The following is a 21,233-nucleotide window of genomic DNA, read 5'->3' on the forward strand; positions in this document are numbered from 1 at the left end:
TTTTGTTGGTCTATAGCGTTAAATATCTAATTTTACATATTTTATATTTCTCCAAATCAAAACCCTTATAAAAAAGCTTTCAACAAAATCTAGCAATATAATATGTATTATAGACTTTAACAAAACAATTTTTTCGCACTTTAAAAAATCTACGAGATCTTTTTCCTCAGACATAAATAATATTTAGTATAAGATCTAAATATTTGTAAAAGTAAAAAGAAATATAATTAACAATATAAAACATGTATTTTTAGTAAACAATTTGAACAAGTTAAAGCATATACAAATCCGCGAAATCACCAGTTCTCAGTGTATGGTCTCATATCAGTTTCATGTGTCCAGGCTGTCTTGTTCTGATGAGCAATGGCGTAGTAATTGTCCGCAATATCTTCAGGTTTCATGTACCCGGGCTCGTTCATGCGTACCTGAAAAATGATTTTTGCTGTAAAAGATTGTCTTAAATAAAGGCCTAAATCACAAATGTCCTTTTATATTCATATTTAGTAAGCTACGATAACACTAGTAATGTCATGTCAAATGACCACTTTTATTTATTTACAAATGATCGACACAAACCATTGAAATAGTATGTCAACAAAATTGAGGGGGGTGGGGGGAATGATTATGGATAACTTGATTTTCCCTTGTGTTGTGAAAAAAGGGTATTTATAAATTTGTTCATCAAGCACAATCCAACAGCCAACAATCAAACACAAATACTTTGGCAGAAAAGACACTTAAAATTAATTGAGTTAAGTATATGATCAAGTTATATATTGACAATATCTGCAAAAGAATTCCTTTTGAAAGTGTAAAATGCTATATTCTAACGTTTCTTCTAAAACCATGTTAACTTTGGTTTTTCATATTACATAAATTACTTAAAGATAATAAGACAAATCTTAAAATCTACTTTAAATCGCTTACAGGAGCCAAATATAGAAATCATTTTACCTGTCCATCTAGAATAGTGTAGAAAACATGGATACCCTTTGGTCCAAGGTCTCTGGCTAGGGACTGGGCTAACATTCTCTGGGCAGCCTATAATAACAAAATTCATAATTTGATAAGAATAAAGAAAATAAAAGAACATTAGTAAAATATAATGCAGTAAATTACATTTAGCAAGGTCAGTTAGATAGAGAAAAAATTACAATCTAATATGTCGTTAGGATATAACATTTTGCAAAGAATAATAAAAGGAGGACTAAATTAACTTAGTTCGAGTATGACACACAAGAATCTTAATCATAGAGTAGCTGCACTATTCTATGTAAAACCTGCTCATATTGCAATCTATAGCCAATTGGCAAGTAAAGTCATTTCTTTAATACTCTTTGTGCGCTAGATAGCTGTAGATAAAGATATATATCCCAATTATAGAGTTGTTGCACTACATTAACCAGTATGTTTACCTTAGCTGGAGCGAAAGCAGAGGCAATAGGTCTCCCCCTAAGGCTTGCAGTGGCGCCTGTTATACCAATCACACCTTCCCCTCGCTCAACCATACCTGGACACACGGCCTTAGAGACAAACAGCAGGCCCTGAAAAAAAAAGACAAGGTTCTCAGTATATTAGACTAATAAGCTTAATAATATTAATTTAAGAGTTTATTTATATATTAAAAACATCGGCTTAAATTTGGTTCTTATTGGGTACCAGATATTTATCCATTTTAGGTATAGAGTAGAGGCACAGCCGCCTGTCAAAGTGTAAATCATTCAAAACGTAATTCTCATTTAGATTTGTCCTTCAGATGAGCTTTCTCATGGCCCAGTGCAGGTTTTAGGCTACTATCACTTAGAAAATATATAGCATATTTTAATCTTTTAAAAATTTTAATTTAAAAATCTTTAATATAACATAAATATTAACAACAGTTTACCTTTGCATTTACATTAAAACTGAACTCAAACTCTTCAACAGAAATATTCTCCCAGTTTTTGAAGATGAAAGAACCAGCATTGTAAAGAACTGTGTGGATTGGACCGTGGCTATTCTCAACCTAAAATAAAACATATGATATTGGGACAGGCTAATGCTATAATTCTTGATGAAAAGGGACATAATTTGACAGCAACAATTCTCTTTGAAAGCGAATGTTTTCTATAGTTAGGATCTGTACATAAAATTTATCTCTTTTCGTTAATAGCGGAAGGTTAGAAATATCCAATCGATTTCTAAATTTTCATGATGATTCCTGTAACAGTGAGGTACGACCTAGAAAGTGATGCGACACCATAATCAGTACCTGTAAGTTCATACGCTGCCCATTAAAAAAGTGCTGATCTGTAATGATTTTAGAACATGTAATTGAAGCGAAGCAACTCTTTAATCAAGTCCTAAAAGTATGTCTTCAAACAGAATACTGTATACTATTTACGCAATTTGCTATAATTTGGTTTTACTAATTTAATATTATTACACTTTTAAGTTTTTGACTCTCGACAAAAGTCCCTGTTCATTTTTTACTGTTTGATTTCAGAGCTCCGCTTTTACAGATGTTGTCATCCTTGATTTCATGGATAATATACCTTTTGAACAAGGGATTGGACATCCTCTTGTTTAGTGACGTCACAAGGAATACTGGTGACCCCATCTCCCAGGGTGGACAGTTCTGCTGGAGGGATCTCTGATCTTCGTGATACAACAACTACAAATAATAGGTATTTATCGCATCGTATTATAGACAGCTTTCCGCGGATAGTAAAATGGAAAATTATAAGATTTAAACCAGAATTGTTAACCCCTGGGCCCTAGGTGCTGAAGGTCCGTGCTAACAAACAGGTTTAAATTTTAAGATTCGTGGAAAATTGTCTGTTATACATGCTATACATGATTTTTTCAGAATGGATGAGATTTATTTTGACAATATTTAATGTCTTTTTTGCCACCCTGCATAAAATTTGTAAGTGTATAAATATGAAATCATGTCAGACAAAAACCGACTTTGAGCCATACTGAAAAATCATATATAGCAGGGGCGTCCAAGCTTTTTATTTTGGGGGGGGGTAACATTTTTTTAAGGGGGGGTTAATTCAGTTTTGAGGGGGGGGGTAAAATGGCGCGCAAATTTTTTTTTACCCCCCCCAAAATTTTTACCCCGGGGGTAAAATTTGCTTGGGGGGGGGGGGGTAATTACCCCCCCTGAAATCTGTTGGCAGGTTTAAAATTTGTTTACCCCCCCCAAAATTTACCCCCGGGGTGAAATTTTTTGGGGGGGGGTAATTTAAATTTTATCAAAAATTTAGTATTAAAAATGCGCGCGAAGCGCGCAAAAATTTTTTTGGTTAGAGATTTTCTATTTTGGGGGGGGGTAAATACCCCCTCCTAAATGGTTGGGGGTGCCTACGGCACCCCCAGGGTAGGGGTAAATTTTAAAGGGGGGGGGGGGGGTAAAATGAAAAAAATTTTGGGGGTGCCTACGGCACCCCCAAATTCGTTTGGGGGGGGGGTAATCGCCCCATTACCCCCCCCCCCTTGGACGTCTATGATAAATAGCATCGTATTACAGATAATTTTCCACAAATAATAAAATTAAAATCATAAACTTAATGCCAGTTTTATTATCCTTGGCCTTAGGCCCCAATGAGCTAACGACATTGGTATTAATCTTTATTATATATTTACATTACCTATTTGAAATAATAATGAATACATTTGACAAAAACTAAATTCCTTTTTATTTTGAAGAATAATATTATTATAATGTTATTAATTATAATTAAAATAAATACCTTTATAACCATTATTAGCAAACTTTCTGGCCAATGCATATCCTATTTTCTCGCCAGCTCCAAAAATAACACACACTTTTGAACTTGACATTGTATAACTTTGATTTTGTAGTATAGTTCTTATCAAGTGTTTTTAAGCGACTAAACTAAGCCGACTAAGAGTAAAACTGTTTATACTTTAAGGCTGAAATTTCTAGATTTTGTAAATAACGCTTCAAGTTGAGCGTACGGACTGTTTGAACCATCCAATGTATCTATCTATGACTCAAATTTCACAAAGTAGAGAAATAGTGAGAGAGAAAGAGAGGTAGCTTGAGAGAGTAAGATAAACAGAGAGGAAAGATGTTTCAGAAAAACAACTGATAATTATTTTAGTAAAAATAAGAGCGAAAAAGACATTTAACTGAAAGCGGTATTCGTTCCCAAAGTTTCATTAAATGATTAACATTACACATCACACTTGGATTTTAATCTTGGGAGAGGAGAACTCATTCATTTCTGTAGCTTTGGGAACAAATACCGCTTTCAGTTAAACCTTCTTTAAATCTTTATTTTCCATACTTTTCTCCAATAATATAATCCACGAAGGAGTAATCATAATTGTGGATGTACATAAATTTATAGTCAATTGTCTTATCCCCTAAGATCCCTGGTGAGAAATTTTTAAAATTGAGTTTTTTTTAACAATTCTACATTAAATTTTCCTACTTTATGCTATTTCAAAAAATTTGCGTTATTTTGAAAGTACATTGAACTAGGCATTGAGGAAAAAAGGAGAAATTGAAAAATAAGGGGAAAGCTTTTTTTTCCTTATCACTTATGAGTAACATTCACATAGCGCGACTTAAAAAGTTCACAATGTATGTATATGGCTTTTTAGCCACTGTAATTGTATTGTTGTATGTTTTTATCATAAATTTTACCTGTCCATAAACAAGGATAACGACATCCAAAAATATACGATACAGAGAAGAGAATAATAATATTAGTTTGTCCATAGATTTTCTTTTCTTTTATCTATAATACAAAGTAGATTGATGTCTATCTGTCCGTCCTTCTGTCCCTTAAGATCTCGGTAACCACCGAACCGATCGGATTCTACTCTTCAGGGAATATACCTACTGGTCCTGTTGTGGTTTATAGCTATTTTCTTAACCCCCCCAAAAAATAAAAAAAAATCCCCCTCAATTTTTATTTATGCAGATGGTGATGATGCATCACATGCACTAAATTTTTTAAAATTACCTCTTGGGGCAAAGTCCCTAGAGGCTAAGGACTAAACCGCTAGTCTGTTATATAAAGTAGTATTGTTTTTTGTCTGTCCGTAAGATCTGAACCAACTATATTTTCCATTATAGAATCATGGTTTTGTCTATTTTACTACTAGATTATTGTCTCAGGATGGTTTGGACTTTTTTTTTCTGATTATTTCCTATACATTTACTCAGGGAGTAAGGGAGGGGACAATGGGCAATTAATTCAATTTAAGAGTTTTTGAAGAAAGGCAATGAAAACCAGAATAATCCCAAAAATATGGTGGAAATTGTAAAGTGATTGTTGATTAAATCTAGAAAACCATAAACTAAGAAAAAAGTTCCAAGAAAAAAAACAATCATTTGAAAATAAGAATACCAGTATTACAGACTGACATAACCATTCTGTAATTAATTACTAGAAATATCTCCCTGGATCTCTTTAGATGACAGGGAAAGAGAAAAGAGATTTGTGGGCAAGTGATGTGAACACGGAAAAAAGGGGCAGGCAAGCGTGTAGCTGGATGGGCAAGTATATGACCCGCACGCCTTCCTGCCCCTTTTTATCCTGTTTATTTCCCCCAACTCCCTTCTCCATTTCCCTTTCTCGTCTACTTTTAAAAAGGAGGTGGGGATGAAGGGAGTGAAATATAGTATGAGAGGGGGGCCGTGTATTTATATTTGAACTACTCTCTGTCTGCAAAACTATATATATTCAAAACTAACATAGCGAGTAACGGCATTTCTTGCGCAAGTCCCCAAACTCAGTCAGAAACTGCTAAATTCTTGCACATTCCCTTTAAGCCAGTCCCCAAAGTCTGAGACTCCTAAAGATTGAATATTCGATCCATTGTCCCCTCCCTTACCCCCTGCATTTAACTACAGATCCACAGAGCACGTTCTATAATTGTACCTAATTGTTACAGTAATCATCATGGCAAGTTTAAATTCAAAGAAAAATTTTGACATGTCTTAATTAACGATAAGGGCTAAGATTGATTCTAGTTTTGTTGGCCCTGAAAGTCCGAAAGCCTGGTTTAAATAAACTTTTTATTTTAATGTTAGTTTTATTATTTTTATTTTAATATTCGTGGTAAATTGTCTAAAATACGATACCATACATGATTTTTCAGGTTGGCTCAGAACCGGTTTCTATCCAGCGGATATCAATCAGTTTGATCGCTGTACTGGAAGAAAATTAATATCAATTCATAATTAAAATCTCTACGTGCAATGAAAGAGCTATTTGATATTGAAATGGTTTAAATCTCCTAATTTCAAGAACATGAAAGGGAATCTTTTCATAATTAACCTGAAATTGAATAATTAACACTACAGAGTAATGATTTGGCTATAAAACAGGCTTATGTCATTAAACACCCAGTAGAAAAAGTGTTCCTCTGTCATACCTTACTTATTTTATTACTTAAGATGCTTTACAAAGTGTTTCAAAAATCATCCATGTGACGTTATTAAAAATGAGGAATTATCCATCTCTTTTTTAGGGGTTTCCTTTCCCACTTCTCCTCTCTCTCATCCTTTATTTTTATGACGTCACATGGCTGATTTTTAAGACACTTTCTAAAGCCTCATTACTGATTAGGTTAAATGTTCATATAATAAGGTTTAGAAAGGAAAAACTTCTTTTACGTTCTATAAAATTCATTTAGTATTTGTCCAAAAAAACAAGCTTTAATCATCATTTGATAATCCTCAGAAAAATATCGCGCGTATAATCAAAGGGCTGGTTGTCTGCTATTCATCTGCCATTTAATATTTAAATGGTTTAAACGTAAGGATAGGAAAGGGAAACCATTTAAATGTACTCTGGCATAGTAGCAGGTTCAATAGAAAACATTAGACTTTGTGTAGAGTGCTCGCTCTCACTTTTCAACGGTCGTTTGAAAAAAACTTTTTTACACTACCCACCATTTTGGAATTGAAAAAAATAGTTTAAATATTAAATGAGACTATTAAATTACTTTTCTAGAAACCAATAAAAGGCTTCTCTGATGCCTAATATAACAAGTAAGTCGATATCGTTTTAAAGGACAAAAAACATAAAACTATTGTATTCTATCTAAAAAATACTAAGACTATTGAAATATCAGGATTGTTTTTATTTCTTGTTTTTTAATATCAAATTCGAATATCATATCATGAAATTATCGTTTGTGTCCCTAGCATCTAAAAATTGTGAGAAAGACGGGAAATAAATGACAAATACAAAGCCCCAAACCAATATGAATCTTCCTTTAATGTAAGCTTAATGGCTTTGAGATTTTAAAGGATAAACAAACAAACAAAAAACTTACTTTACTTTTACATAATAAGAATTTAATTATACGCCTATGAACGCTGAAACAAATAATTATAATAAACTATCTTTGATTAGTCTAATGGTATTTGGTTTCTTATATTGGAATAAAATAAGGGGAAACCGGAGAAAAGGGAAGCTCGGTTAGAAAGTCAAGAGGAATGAGAGAGGGGGAGGGGATAATTCCCCCGGGAATATATTTTTTGGGGGAAACAGGGCCGGGTCTGGTTAAGGGGGGAATATTGATTTTTAGAAAGGTCATTAGCCCAGCTGATCTATTCAACCAAATTTGTGTCACAGTAACCATCATAGAGCCTCTACGAATAAAACCTCATTTATTTTCATTGAATTTAATTAATTTGTGATTAAAAACACGTTTTAGTATAAAAATCTCCTTTAAATGTCATTAAAATATAGGAAAGAAAAAGTTAGTTGTTTTTAATAGAATAGTTAAAAATTGATTAATTGACTTTTTTGGGTTGTTAGTAGCATAGCCACTTAATAAATATGAGAGGTTTGTCCGTATACCGTTAAAAAGCGACAGCTACGAAAAACATTCCGAACGTATGAAATTCTCATTTAACAGACCAAAACTTGTCCGCTTGCAAAAGAAATATATTTGAATTATTGTCTTCTAAACATTACATTAATTAAATATGTCATAACGATTTTCTATTTATTACTTCTGTGTCCTTTCTTACATTATTTTTCCTTATTTTCCTAAAAAAAAATCTTCGAATATTTTTTTAAAAATCCCCCCAAAAAATTTATTAATTATTATTTCAGATTATTCAGAAATTAATTGGTTTTCTGTTGGGTGTCTTCAGGTCTTTTAGTGATGTCAATAGGTAAATCAAATTAAAATCTAGATAAAGAGTATAAGATTTTTCATTACGTTTTGAAAACAATTATCTAAATGCTTTTGATAGCGAAGCTTTTCTGGAATTCAAAATCTCTGTCTGAAAAATTTGTGTACAGTGATTTTCTTGGCGACTATGATAGACTTCAGGAAAAAGTATTTACCTAGCTGTTATCTGAGATAGACGATTGATATTTTGTGATGTCTTTGCGGACCTCCAGCATAAAATCTTATGACTTACTGGGTCTTTCGGTTTTTCAGTAATACTCATGAGCATCACATCAAATTTCTTTAGGAGATCTTTGTTAATATTACATATATACGAAAAATAATTCTCGGTAGGGTTTTTTTATGACTAAACATTAACCACTTTTCTCACTTTGTCCGTTTGTCCATTCATGACTTTTTTCTTCTCTACCTTTGAATGTTGCAATCCTTGTAAGTTCTATTTCATTTCTGCATTTAATCATCGATAATCAATAATGATTTACGTAATAAAAATTACTCTATGATTCACTTTGTATGTTCTTTCTTCAGTAACGCTCTGGGGATAATGCAATTTTCTCGGCTACTATTGAAGATAGACGGCTTAAGTTTATGGTGAAAATTCTCTGTACCAATAAGCTTTCAGTATTTAATTTAATTGGCCTGTCTGTCTGTCTGTCTTTCAAAAAAAATATTTTATATTTTTTTTTATAAGGGTTTTTGGTTTCTAATATCTTTTGTATTTTTATTAGATTTATATCATTCCCTTTGTCCGTTTGTCCTTCCTTGATTTGTTTGAGCTTCGGTACTTATGGATTTTATCATCCTTGTTATTTTACCCATTTATATTGTAGGTGTGAGGCCTGGAAGTAGCAGCAGTATGTTGTCACTACCTGGAGGCCTCCTGATACCTGGCAGCACCAACCTGTCCATGCCACATGGAGCCTCGGCCAAGGACCTCCAGAGAAAGGTGGAGTTCAAGTGTCTTGAACTGGAAGAAATGCTTGAAAAACAGGGGTAAGATTTTAAAAATAAATTTATTTCTATGACAAAACTATGGGGTAATTTCCCTCTAAGTGCCTTGTCGAGCACAGAATTCCCCCTCCTCCTTAATAATTACCTAAATTGAAATTAAGGAGGAAGGTAAACTTTCGATTGTTTGTTCATTGTTTAAGGTTAGGTTTTATTGGGTTAGGTCGACGCGGTAATAGGCCCCAAAACGTTAAAGCCCCCATAAGGAGTTAGGCATATGAAAAAATTATTATATTAGGTGGAAGGGGGGGGGGGTTCAGTGCTCGATAGGCACTTTGTGGGAAAACACAAACTATACTTCTACTGAGAAAGCACCCACACGGGATTCCAAACACTATTATTCACAACCATTAACCTAACCTATTCAGAACCCCAAAAACCTGCCCAAAAAAATGTATTTTACTTAAATGAACCAAATTAAATCTATTTGCCTAGTGTTATGTGTAATATTGTGAGGGTGCAATCTTATGTTATTTGAACAATGACAGAGTAAAGTTTTTAGTCTAATTATTAAATGAAAAAAAAAACATTTTTGAATTATATTGTATTTTGATAAATGTATTTTCAAACAAAAAGATTTTTTCCCCGAAAAGATTAATTATACTAAATATCAATAAGATCTTATTTTTTATTTAGTAATTTTAATCAAGGGACTTTCTTAGGGTTTTGTTTGTATGTAATTTAATTTTTAAATCTTGAAATATTATAGAATACCTATGAATTTTATTTAATTTTGCAACACATAAACAAAACTCTTAAAAAGTCCTTATAAGTGTTAAGAAATAAAATATAAAAAGTCATAAAACTATTTTACCAAATTATTATTTTATTTTGCATCAGCCACACTTGATTTGACAACCCCGGTGAGTCAGTAATTATAAAATTATTAAAAAATCACATTGTATCTCAGTAAAAATCTCATGTCCATCTAAATTTTGACATGATATAATATGTCAAATTTTGTAAACTATACAGGTTAGGCCCTTCTTAAGATATTGCTATAGTTTGTAAGTAGCAAGTCTTCTCTATAAGAACTACGTTATGGTCGTACTGTTGGCATCTATTTACACTCTATTTAACCTCAATTCGAAGGCTTCTTTTTCAATAATTGACAATGCAGAAGCGGGGAGGGGGGAAGGGGGTGCAGGGGATGCCAACAAACCGCCTACGTATTGAAATTAGGGAGGAATGCCTTTCACTCTAGTCGCCCCTTGAAGGTTTACACCCCATTTGCAAACTACTGTGCACGCCATTGTAATAGTTATGGAGGTCATTAAATTGTTCTAATTGTCTTATACATACCTTACCTTACCATCTCAATTCTCCACAGTTGGAGCAAGAGGCTGTAGCAGAGTTCTCCATCCTCGTCTGTCCTGGGCAGCTGTTCTGGCAGTATTCCAAGTCAGCTGTCTGTTTCTAAGGTCATCTCTTATGGTTGACCGCCATGTTTTCTTTGGTCTCCCCCTCCTTCTGGTGCCCAAGGTGGGTTCCCATTCTATGGACTTTTTGGTGAGTCTAGAATCATGCATTCTGAACACGTGGCCAAGTAATTTTAGTCTCCTTGTTTCAAGAGTTTGTTCAATTGTTGATGCATTTGAAATTTTATGTAAATTTATGTTTGAAATAGTTGTAGGCCAGAAGATATTGTGAATCTGTCTTAGACATCTGTTTTGAAAAACTTCGAGTTTATTCAAATCACATTGTGTTATCCTCCAGCATTCAGCACCATAAAGTAATACTGACATAACATTGCTTTTAAATATTTTAAGTTTGGTTTTGCGGGAATATTTAGTAGATCTCCATATTGGTCTTAACATTGAAAAGGCAGTTCTTGCTTTAGCAAGTCTACTTTGTATGTCCTTGCTAGTACCTTCTTCTGTGCTAATTGTAGTTCCAAGGTATGTAAAGGAGTCTACCTTTTCAACAGTTTCATCCCCAATTGTTATGTTACCATTGTTATTTTGGAATTGCATTATCTTGGTCTTATTAACATTTATTTGTAATCCCACAAGCTTAGCAAAATTTTCTAGTCTTGTAGTTTTGATTTGCAAATTTTCTAATGATTCAGCAAGGAGTGCCAAATCATCGGCAAAGTCAAGATCTTCAAGATCATCATCAGATGTTAGTTCAACACCCCGTTTCTGATCTATAGTTTTTCTCATTACCCAATCTATTGTTATCAAAAACAAAATTGGTGATAAGATGCAACCTTGTCTGACTCCTGTGTTGACATTGAACCATTCTGTGAGATCATTTTCACATATAACACTGCATTCATAATTTTCATAAAACAGTTTGATCATTTGGATAATTTTATCAGGTAGGCCATAGGATTTAAGGATTTTCCAAATAGCTGGGCGATGCACAGAATCGAAGGCTTTTTTAAAGTCTACAAAGTTGATGTGTAGTTCTTTGTTCCACTCTAGACATTGTTCAATAATGTTTCTCAATGCCAGAATTTGATCTATGCAGCCTCTACCTTTCCTAAAACCCGCCTGTTCTTCTCTTAACTTGGAATCAATTTCTTCATCTATTCTTATCAATAATATTTTACAAAAGACTTTGCCTGGAACAGAAATAAGAGTTATTCCTCTCCAGTTGTCACACAGGCTGAGATCGCCTTTTTTTGGTATTCTGACTATCATTCCTTTTTGCCAATCATTTGGTATTTCTTCAGAATTCCAAATAAGTTTAAATAATTTATTCAGAAGATCAGCACTTAAATCTGTATCTGCTTGGAGCAGTTCTGCTTGAATGCCATCTACACCTGGAGCTTTGTTTTTCTTCATGCTATCAATGGCATTCTTAATTTCTTGTCTGGTTGGTTCATTGATATCAATATCTAATACAGGTTGGTTAATAAGATCACCAATGTCCTCTTCAGGTTCATTTTGGTTCAAGACTTGTTGAAAGTGTTCTTTCCAACGTTCTGCTACCTCTTTATCATTTGTGATTTTATTTCCATGTCTGTCTTTAATAGGATTGGACTTACTTTGAGATTTGCCTGAAAGTTTCTTGGTGATTTTGTAGAGTTTAGCAGTGTTACCAACTCTAGCTGCTTCCTCTGCTTCATCAGCTAAGTCTGCAGCAAACTTTCTTTTATCTCTTCTAGCGTTTCTCTTAACAGCTTTGTCTTGTCTTTGGTATTCTGTTTCTAGTTCTCTCTTTCTCAACAAATTTTCTTCATTTAATACCTTTTCTCTCATAGTTTTTCTTTCTTCTATAAGATTCCAAGTATCATCAGAGATCCACTCTTTCCTCTCTTTCTTTTTGAATCCAATAACTTCTTCAGCACTTTTCTGATAACATTCTTTTATGTTATTCCAACATGATTCAACAGTTTCTGTTTCATCTAGTACCTGTAGGTTTTGGAATCTGTTTTGGAGGTTTAATTTAAATTCTTGTTTAACAAGTGGATCTTTTAATTTGGTGACATCAAATACTTTGTTTCTTTTATCTTCTGCTGTAGACTTCTTTAGTTTTAAACGAAATTTGCCTAAGACTAATTTGTCTTATACATATTTACTTGATATTTTACACATAAAGGATATATTTTATTTTAATAAAAACTAATTTGTCATAAAAGCTAATTTCATTATGCAACAATAATCTTTTTGTTACATTGCATTGCCAGTTTATTTATAGCACTCTAAGAAGGGCCCAAACTTGTAAATTCTATTAAAGGGGACATGCATTAAATAATATTTTCTATATTTTTCATTATTATCATGAATTTTTAAAACAATATTTAAGACAAATGTATCCATAAGCAGTTCAGCAATAGCAAACAACATTTTAGATTGAAAAAAATAACACATAAAAAAGATTTTTTTATGTTTAGGTTTAAAACATTTTAAGCTGACGAACACTAAAAAGCTTAAATTTTAAATCTTTGTAAATAAATATTAGTATTTCCTTAAATGCTCATGAAATTTAGAGCCATATTATTTTTTGTCAAAGATTTAAAATCAATAATCAGAACAGGGTGCATCCAGAAAAACCCAACTATGTATAAGCTGTGCCACTAAAAAGTAAAAAAAGGAAAATATTATTTCATGACCCCTGTTAATTAAACTAAGTGTAATTGAGACAATTTGTGCAATATTATTGGGGTAAAGAGTTTGGTTCTAATTCAAGCTGTTGTCATGCGATTGCATGTAATACAAAAATTATACTCTTGTAGAGCATAGCTACTCTGTAACTAAGATATTTTTATGGATATGTAGCAAAGAAAGTTTTTCTCCATTTAATGTAAATATCTTTAATGAAAACAAATCTAACATGAACAAAACAATTCTTGCAAGTTATGATTTTTCCTAATTTTCCCCCCAAGACCAAAATGAATAAACTTGTAAATATACAAAATGAAAAGTAAAATTCTATAAAAAAAATATCAATTTCCTTATTTTCCCTTTATATTTAGAAAAATCAATATTAAATGTCTAAAATTCTCAACATATTTTTTTGGTAAAATCTTTTTTTGTGTGTATTGTATATGGTGATTATTTATATTTATATGCAGATTTATGATTTATTGAACTATTTTTTATTATATAGGCATTCCCAAGTTGAAATAGAAAGCAAAGTTGCTTCATTTCGCAGCCTTCTTTTGAGGCAAGTTCATACATCTACCAACAACAATAACAACAATGTTACAAGCGCAGCAAAGTCAAAAGATAAAGAGGATGACAGTGTTTCCTCAAGAAGAAATCAATCTAGAAGGTAATTATTTGTTTTTGGTTGAAGCTACTACAAAAGTCATAAGTTACAAAGATTACAAACATATATTTTACCTTCATTCATGATTTCAAACATGTTAATCTTTCTCTGTTAGGATACTTATACTTTTTATAATAATAAATAATGTTTAGAATAGTTCATCTGTCAGTTTAAAATCACTTTAAATTGTTTTTTAAAAAACTATCATTTTAACAATTATAATTTTATGACTTTAAATTCGAATGGATGAAATGGGGTTGAAAAACACCCTTAAAAGATTACCAGATTTGATATGAAACCATCTAGGGATTTATGGAAAATATAATTGGTCCAGTGGTTAGAAAAATCATACCTTTAAGCCAAAAATACAATACTTCTTTATGTTTGACTAACGTCTGTGCCTCTATCATCTAGGGGTTTTGCGTTTGAATGGGTAGGGAAGTGCAGAAAAATAGCTAAATCCACCCACGGACCTAAGTAAAGCTTTCCTATAACAAAAACCTTTATCAGTTATTCTTAAGCTACTGATTTCTAAACACTGTTACTTTGCATTATAGGATAGCCAAGGGTAATTAGCGGGGTTGTTAAAGTTTATTAATTGTAGCTAACATTTAAAAATATCGATCTGTCTGTAGTTATTTAGAAAAGGTATCATATTTTGTCCCAAACCATATCATATCATATTTTATCTCGAGTATTGATTTTTATCCCATTCTTGCTGCACATTCCCTTTACTCCTCCAACCCCCCTAACCACATTCTTGTCCTCTTTATAATATATTCCCTTATTCTACCCCTCCCCCTCTCTTTTGAGTATGTTCTGTTTGGGCCTCGAAAATCTATATATTTGTGTAGTAACCATCCCACCATCTTGAATCTTAGTCATGAAAAAGAACTTTTATTTTAGAAATACTTGTTAAACAAAATGTAATTCAATGTAGTTGAGAAAAAAATACCATAAAAAAACTATTTCAATCTGTGATAAAATCTTGTCTTCCAATTTTAATGTATTTAGTGTTGTGATTTATAACTGAAAGTTGTGTAAAAAATGTCTTCCAAATTATCAAATTCTAATAATATGTCTTCCAAGTTAACTGTTACTAAAAAGAATTGTGACCTGCCTAAAAGCTTTCAAAAGTCTAATTATTCTGATAAAGAACATTGTTCATCGTGTACTAATCATGTTAATAATAATAATAATCTGCAAGGACTAGATCTTGCCACCCTTATTAAAGAAATTGATCCTTCCCCGAATTCTCTATTGCTGACTGTTTTACTTCAAGCTGTTTGTCAAAAGTCAGCTGTGCGCAAAGTGGACTCTGACACACAAACAGACAATTCTTTTTGTTATAGCCCGACCAAGAACAAGTCTCGGCACAGGAAGCGGAGTCGGGAGCGTAAAAGCAGCCGGAATCGAAGTGAACACCGCCGGCGAAGCCGTCACAAACGTGGGCGCTCTTCCAGGCGACGCCGGGACCATCACCGTCGCTCCAAGAAGCGCAAGAGCCGGAAAGAGAGCGCCTGCTCCCCATCTTACTCGGATTACGAGCCGGAAAATCCGATTCTTCGGCTCAGGGCCAAGTAAGTTTCATTTTGTTATTTCATTTTTATATTTCTACTTTCGTCAATATCGGTTATTTTAAGTCAAATATTGTTGGATTTTATTGGATTTACATTTTTCTTTAAAAGAATATGAGCATGGGTATTACATTTTGGATAGGGGTTCTATACAATAAAAGCAAATCAATCTTTTTTTTTACATATCTGTTGTATTAGCATTGTTTTCATGACAATTATCCTTATATTAATTAAATGGGTTAGAAACCTACTCATAAAAGTAATAAAATCCAACAATATTAAGAATAAGCTTTCAAAACATAGAATACAATCTTCACTTTCAAATTATTCATATTTGGCAATATGCAACAAAAAAAAAAAAAAATATTGCAACAATCCTTTTGTATAACTTGATACTTTCACTTGAATTGTATTTAAAAGTTGCAAAAGGAAGTGCTAAAAAGCTAGGTAAAGTATGTATAGGAGTATGTGTAAAATGTTGATAGAAATTAAGCACATTGCATTTGATAATATCATTTTTTAGAATGTTCAATTAAATAAAAATACACCCCCCCCCCCCCAAAAAAAAATAGATAAGACTAAAATTATAAAAAATATGGTTATACCTATTTCCATTACTTTAAACTATATGGATAACCAAATTTTATGAAATGAACCTTTTACATTTATTTGAACATTCTAGCTTTGCTTTGCATGATTTTACCATTTTATATTTTTATGTTCAACCATCTAATACACTTTAAAATTACGTAATAATGCATGTTTTATTTTAAGTAAGCAGTTTTTTATGATTATTCATACCCTTATTTGCATCACCTACAAATAATCTAAATTATGTTTAAAATGCTAGTTTTATCAATTATAGAAAAGTATTACTTCATTTGTCATTTACCTATAGCTTCCTTTAAAAATTTTAATCTTTAATAAAATTTTTATTGTAAAAAATCATAATTTTTTCTTTTTTGGTGAATTTAAAAAAACATTTTAGGGCAAAATAAGATATATACATATTTGTATATAAATAAACAAAATTCTAACTGCATTTATTTTGACTCAATGTTGTGTTTTAAACTCTTAATTGTCTGTTGATGGACTGTGTGTGTTTTTTCTTGTATTTTGCACCTTCATTCTTATTTTTTGTTGTATAGTATGTGTCGAACACAATTTATTGAGCATTGAATAAGGAAAATGTAACATTTTTAAGCAGAAAGGTTTAGTATATTAAAAGTAAAATTTATAGATCTAATACTTCATACTTTATAGAAAATATTTCAATTAGAAATAGAATAGATAGATAACGAATAGATTTTTAAACACTATACTGTTATCTCAACAGAAGGCTTAAGACATTTTATTGGGTATGTATGTAAATAAATCAGACCTAAAAATTAAAAGATTTTAATATAAAATTTTATTTTATCGAAAACAGACTCATGGCTAGTTTCAACATTTTCTAAGGTAAATAAAAAGGCAAGAAACTAATTGTTTTACTGCTTAATTTAACGTATTATGTTGGTTTCAAGGTTTTAAATTTTGAAACATATAATATTTATTTTCAACTTTATTTTGCATGTTTATATAATTTATCTTTTATTTATTGAAAAAAAACAGATGTACAATGAAAATTATATTTTAAATTTTTCTTGTGAATAAAGTCTTTGCCTTTTTTTGTAATATTTATTAGAAAATGCTAAATATTTTTTTCTCAAAAAGAAATATTTCATTACTTTACAATCATAAAAGAACTAAAAAAGTATCAACATTTTTAATTTTTATATGCATGCTGTAAAATAGTTGTCCTGTACTAATATCATATAAAATGTACCATAAAAACATTTAAAATTAGTTAGCTAATAAAATGTTAATATTATGTAATGATTTAGGGTGAAGAATAACGTACTAGAGCCCGCAGCAGTTAGAGCTAAGATGAAGGAACAGAAAGAGATTATTACTTCTACTACTGGTGGTGGGACTGGTGGAGATGTTACTCAGGATAATGGACAACAGACAGTAAAGGTAAATAAAATTCTCAAAGTTGTTTCCTAGTGCTTAGATTTGGAAATCATCTATAACGTTTTAATTTAATGAGTTCAACTTAGATCTATAATCATAGAGGGCTGTTATAATCTAGCCTTTAACAGCGTTAAAGATACACATATATATCAAAAATTTATTTCAAGTGAGAGGTTTAAGTCAATCCAATTCTTAATATTTACTCTTTCATATTTCAATTAAAAGACTTAGTTGGGTAGATTTATTTAAATTAAACTGATTGTTTATTGAGCTAGGTACTAGGTACAAATATGTCGAAAATGAGGGGTTCCAAAGATTTGAGGGGACAAAGACGTATATGTTTCAGAAGTATAAATAAATGTAGTTTTTTTTCTTAAACAAAAACAAAGCAATTCTAGAACCACTAATTTACCATCCATATAGAATACCAGAGCTGGATCTTTAAATCATTTCAATGGTGCGCCAAATCGGGGTGCGCCGAATTTCAGCCAATCACAGCGCGGCATTTCGTAAAATGCTGTGCTCTCATTGCATTGGTGTAAAGTTGGCTCACCCCAATTTGGCGCACCATTGAAATGATTTAAAGATCCAGCTCAGGAATAAGGTATAACCAAGAAGCGAAATAAGTCAAAAATGATATTGGGTGGACAGATGGAAAGGTCTTCAATTTTAATATGTATTGCCCTCTAACAACAGTTAAAAAAACATGTAAAGGTTTCGTGATTTTTTTGGGAATAATTTCGTTCTTGGAAAACTGAATATACCAACAGATAATACAAATTAAATCTAATTTTAATCAGAAACTTTAAATTTAATTTTTAGAATGGACGGAAGAGAAAGAAGTCTCTGTCAAGATCCTATTCAAGATCTCCTTCCACATCTTACTCAAGATCAAGGTCAAGATCAAATAGGAAGAAATCTAGGTAAAATGTTAGTCTCTTGATTAGGCATGACTATAAGGGAGTAAGGGAGGGGACAATGGATCGAATATTCAATTTTTAGGAGTCTCAGACTTTGGGTACTGGCTTAAAGGAAATGTGCAAGAATTTAGCAGGTTCTGACTGATTTTGGGTACTGGCGCTTCATGCCGCTAACTCGCTGAGTTAACTTTTAATATAGCAGACAGAAAGTTTGTTATGAGATGGCTCGTTTTAAAAATTTTGTTTTCGTCAAAAAATATCATTTCATAGATAAAAACTTTATTGTGATATTTGTGTGATAAACAATCTTTCAATTTTTCATTTTAATATACGTGGCCAGCCTGTCTATAATGCGATAATAACTATAAATCTGTAGATATATCTATTAATGTGTGCAATTGTACATATATGGTTAGAAGGTAATGAACATATAAAATAACCTTTAATATTTTCATATACACAATATGGATGTCTGTTTGTGTAATGCATCCAGAACAAATTTAGTATTAACTTGCGCGAAATTTGAATCTACAATTTTCGGAATAGCCTTATATTGGTATTTGGTAGATTTTAGACAAGGGTTAAGGCTCATAATACTTTCTGAAAGCAGTGTATAAAATTGTATTTCATATAATATTAAATTTTTTAGGTCTCGAAGTTCCACTAAGAAGAAAAAGCACAAGAGAAGTTCTCGCGAGAAGGAAACAAAAAGAAAAGATATAAATTCAAGTTCCAGTCAAGAAAAAGACGACAATTCTGTCCAGATTCTTAAAAATCCCAAGGATGGTAAACTTTATCCAAAACATTTACCAAAAAGAATCCTTCTGTCTCTGGATAAAACTTCTGAGAATGATAAAGATGAAGCTAATAATATCATTAATAATATTACAAATAATAATGATGTAGAACAAGATATTCCTTTACCAGGGAAAATTGTAATTTCAAGCATTGATGATATTCCAATTTCACCAACAAATAGTAATAATTCAAACAACAACAAAGAATCAAATTCCAAGGATAAAAGATTTGAAAAGAATTCTTTTGTGACAACAGTAAATAATATTCAACAAGGCCAATCTAAGAAAGCCAAAGGTCCCAAACTTTGCTTTGAAATTAATCAAACCAGAAAAGGAAGGTCAGATGGAACACAAAATGGTCCATCAACATTTGCAGAGCTATCCAAAAAGCTTGAAGAAAAGAAGATGAAAAATAAGAAAAAGAATGGTTTCTTTAAAAATGCTTTTATTGATACATCCAAAGATGATAGTGAGCGCAAACTTCCACCCTTACAAGATCATATTCAAACTATTAAAGGTGATTTAATTGATTATGATGTTGTTGATATTGAGCTAGAGGAAAGCTTTAAACATTTCAAGGATCAACAAAATTCTGTTTCTCCAAAATCTCACCCTTCCCGATCTCGGTCTAGAAGTAAAAGAAAATCCCGCTCCAGATCAGGATCAGGAACGTCGCGGTCACATTCTCGTTCATCGTACGGGAGCCGGTCATCCTACTCCTCCCGGTCACGGAGCCGCTCCTACTCATCCCGGTCAGACTACAGCTCAAGCAGGTCCAGGTCTCGGTCACGCAGTCGGTCTCGCTCACATTCCTATTCATCCAGATCTGTGTCATCGCGGTCAAGGACCCGGTCACCCACACCGCGGTCGCCATCGATTCCACGTCGGCGCGGGTCACCCAGTTTTCTTGACCGCCGTCGAATTACAAGCGCGCGAAAACGACCCATTCCCTATAAGCGCAAGCCACCGCCAAGCCCAACACCTTCCACTTCTAGTTGCGACGACGAAAACGACGATAATGATCCCGCCGTCAGCGGCAGAAGTGAAATTCTCACACCTACTATTGACAAAAACCGGTTTGAAGGCTCTCAGGATCGCAGTAGCGCAGGGAGGGCGAAATGGGATACGCCAACGCCCTCCCCAAAACGGTTGGAAAATTATGAATCTGATGAAATCATTGTAAATCATAATGTTGATGAGAATGTAAATGAACTTGGTGATGCCTCTAGAGACACTGCTGCTGGCTGGGAGGAGGATATGGACATTTGTGATGATAATTAGAGTGGCCACAAAATATTAGATTCCTAAATTCTGACTCTAAATTAGGGTAAGAATAATTAGGGACTTCAAAGTGAGATTTTCTAGTGAGAAAAAGTCCATTTTTCCAAGATAACCTTATTATTATTGTTATCCATTGTGTTTTCTATAAAATCTTCCTTCTTATCTAAAAATATTAATATTAGTCATTTTTTGTGATAAAAAATACTCAAGGTTGTATGTTTAATTTACGAAAACAAAAAAAGTGTCTAACTATGACGTCAGAAAATATTAACAATTAACCAATAAGAAGCCAGTATTCACTGTGGTAAAATATATAGCGGCCTCTCATTGGTTAATTGTTTTTCTGACGTCATAGTTAGACACTTTTACTGTTTTCTTAATTTACCAAAAAAATCCAATTGCTATGATATTCTTACTTTTTTTCTATTATACAGGGAACGCAAAATTTTTCTATTAAATCTATGGCAAACATTTTTGATTTGGAGTATAATACAAGGTCATTCAAGAGAAATGAGTTTTTGAAAACTTAATTATGCATAGAAAAATGCTTTTTTTATGATTGGAAACACAAATACAAGTTTACCAAATATCAGCACGAAAAATTTTGCGGGCCCGGTATATGATTTGTACCTTTTAGGAACATTATGTTTAAATAGATTTGTATTTAGTTTATTTAGGTTATCATGTAATTTTATTATCATATTAAAACTACTTTCTAGTCGCCAAAATAGTCAAACAGTTGA

At 32.3% G+C, this 21,233-nt stretch overlaps 2 protein-coding genes across 2 annotated transcripts; one reads left to right on the forward strand and one right to left on the reverse strand.

Moving 5' to 3' along the window:
* Positions 1–227: 227 nt before the first annotated feature.
* LOC145314535 (putative oxidoreductase SAR2567) lies at positions 228–4,042 on the reverse strand. Its single transcript, XM_080154492.1, has 6 exons — positions 3,738–4,042; positions 2,535–2,653; positions 1,886–2,005; positions 1,416–1,544; positions 955–1,041; positions 228–425 (listed from the first exon to the last, which is right to left on the reverse strand). Exons 1-6 carry the CDS (start codon positions 3,826–3,828, stop codon positions 297–299), a joined length of 675 nt encoding a protein of 224 aa, XP_080010618.1. The 5' UTR covers positions 3,829–4,042; the 3' UTR covers positions 228–296.
* Positions 4,043–8,084: 4,042 nt separating this feature from the next.
* LOC145314537 (uncharacterized) lies at positions 8,085–20,722 on the forward strand. The gene is made up of 7 exons (XM_080154495.1): positions 8,085–8,155; positions 9,006–9,168; positions 13,741–13,905; positions 15,255–15,482; positions 17,363–17,495; positions 18,315–18,415; positions 19,062–20,722. The coding sequence occupies exons 1-7, from the start codon at positions 8,146–8,148 to the stop codon at positions 20,488–20,490; spliced, it is 2,229 nt and encodes a 742-aa protein (XP_080010621.1). The 5' UTR covers positions 8,085–8,145; the 3' UTR covers positions 20,491–20,722.
* The last annotated feature ends 511 nt before the right edge of the window (positions 20,723–21,233 follow it).

The sequence above is a fragment of the Acartia tonsa genome, chromosome 3 (genome assembly GCF_053477335.1).
Source record: "Acartia tonsa isolate MP-2025a chromosome 3, ASM5347733v1, whole genome shotgun sequence".
NCBI lineage: Eukaryota > Metazoa > Arthropoda > Copepoda > Calanoida > Acartiidae > Acartia > Acartia tonsa.

What these genes read in the sequence shown, in the direction of transcription:
- LOC145314535 (XM_080154492.1), bottom strand. Translation starts at nt 3,828, where the DNA reads ATGTCAAGTTCAAAAGTGTGTGTTATTTTTGGAGCTGGCGAGAAAATA. An exon ending in TCCAATCCCTTGTTCAAAAG is followed by an intron (nt 2,006 to 2,534) that starts GTATATTATCCA and finishes GTTTTATTTTAG; the next exon opens with GTTGAGAATAGCCACGGTCC. An exon ending in CTGCTTTCGCTCCAGCTAAG is followed by an intron (nt 1,042 to 1,415) that starts GTAAACATACTG and finishes TTGTTATTATAG; the next exon opens with GCTGCCCAGAGAATGTTAGC.
- LOC145314537 (XM_080154495.1), top strand. An exon ending in GAAATGCTTGAAAAACAGGG is followed by an intron (nt 9,169 to 13,740) that starts GTAAGATTTTAA and finishes TTTATTATATAG; the next exon opens with GCATTCCCAAGTTGAAATAG. An exon ending in ATGGACAACAGACAGTAAAG is followed by an intron (nt 17,496 to 18,314) that starts GTAAATAAAATT and finishes TTTAATTTTTAG; the next exon opens with AATGGACGGAAGAGAAAGAA.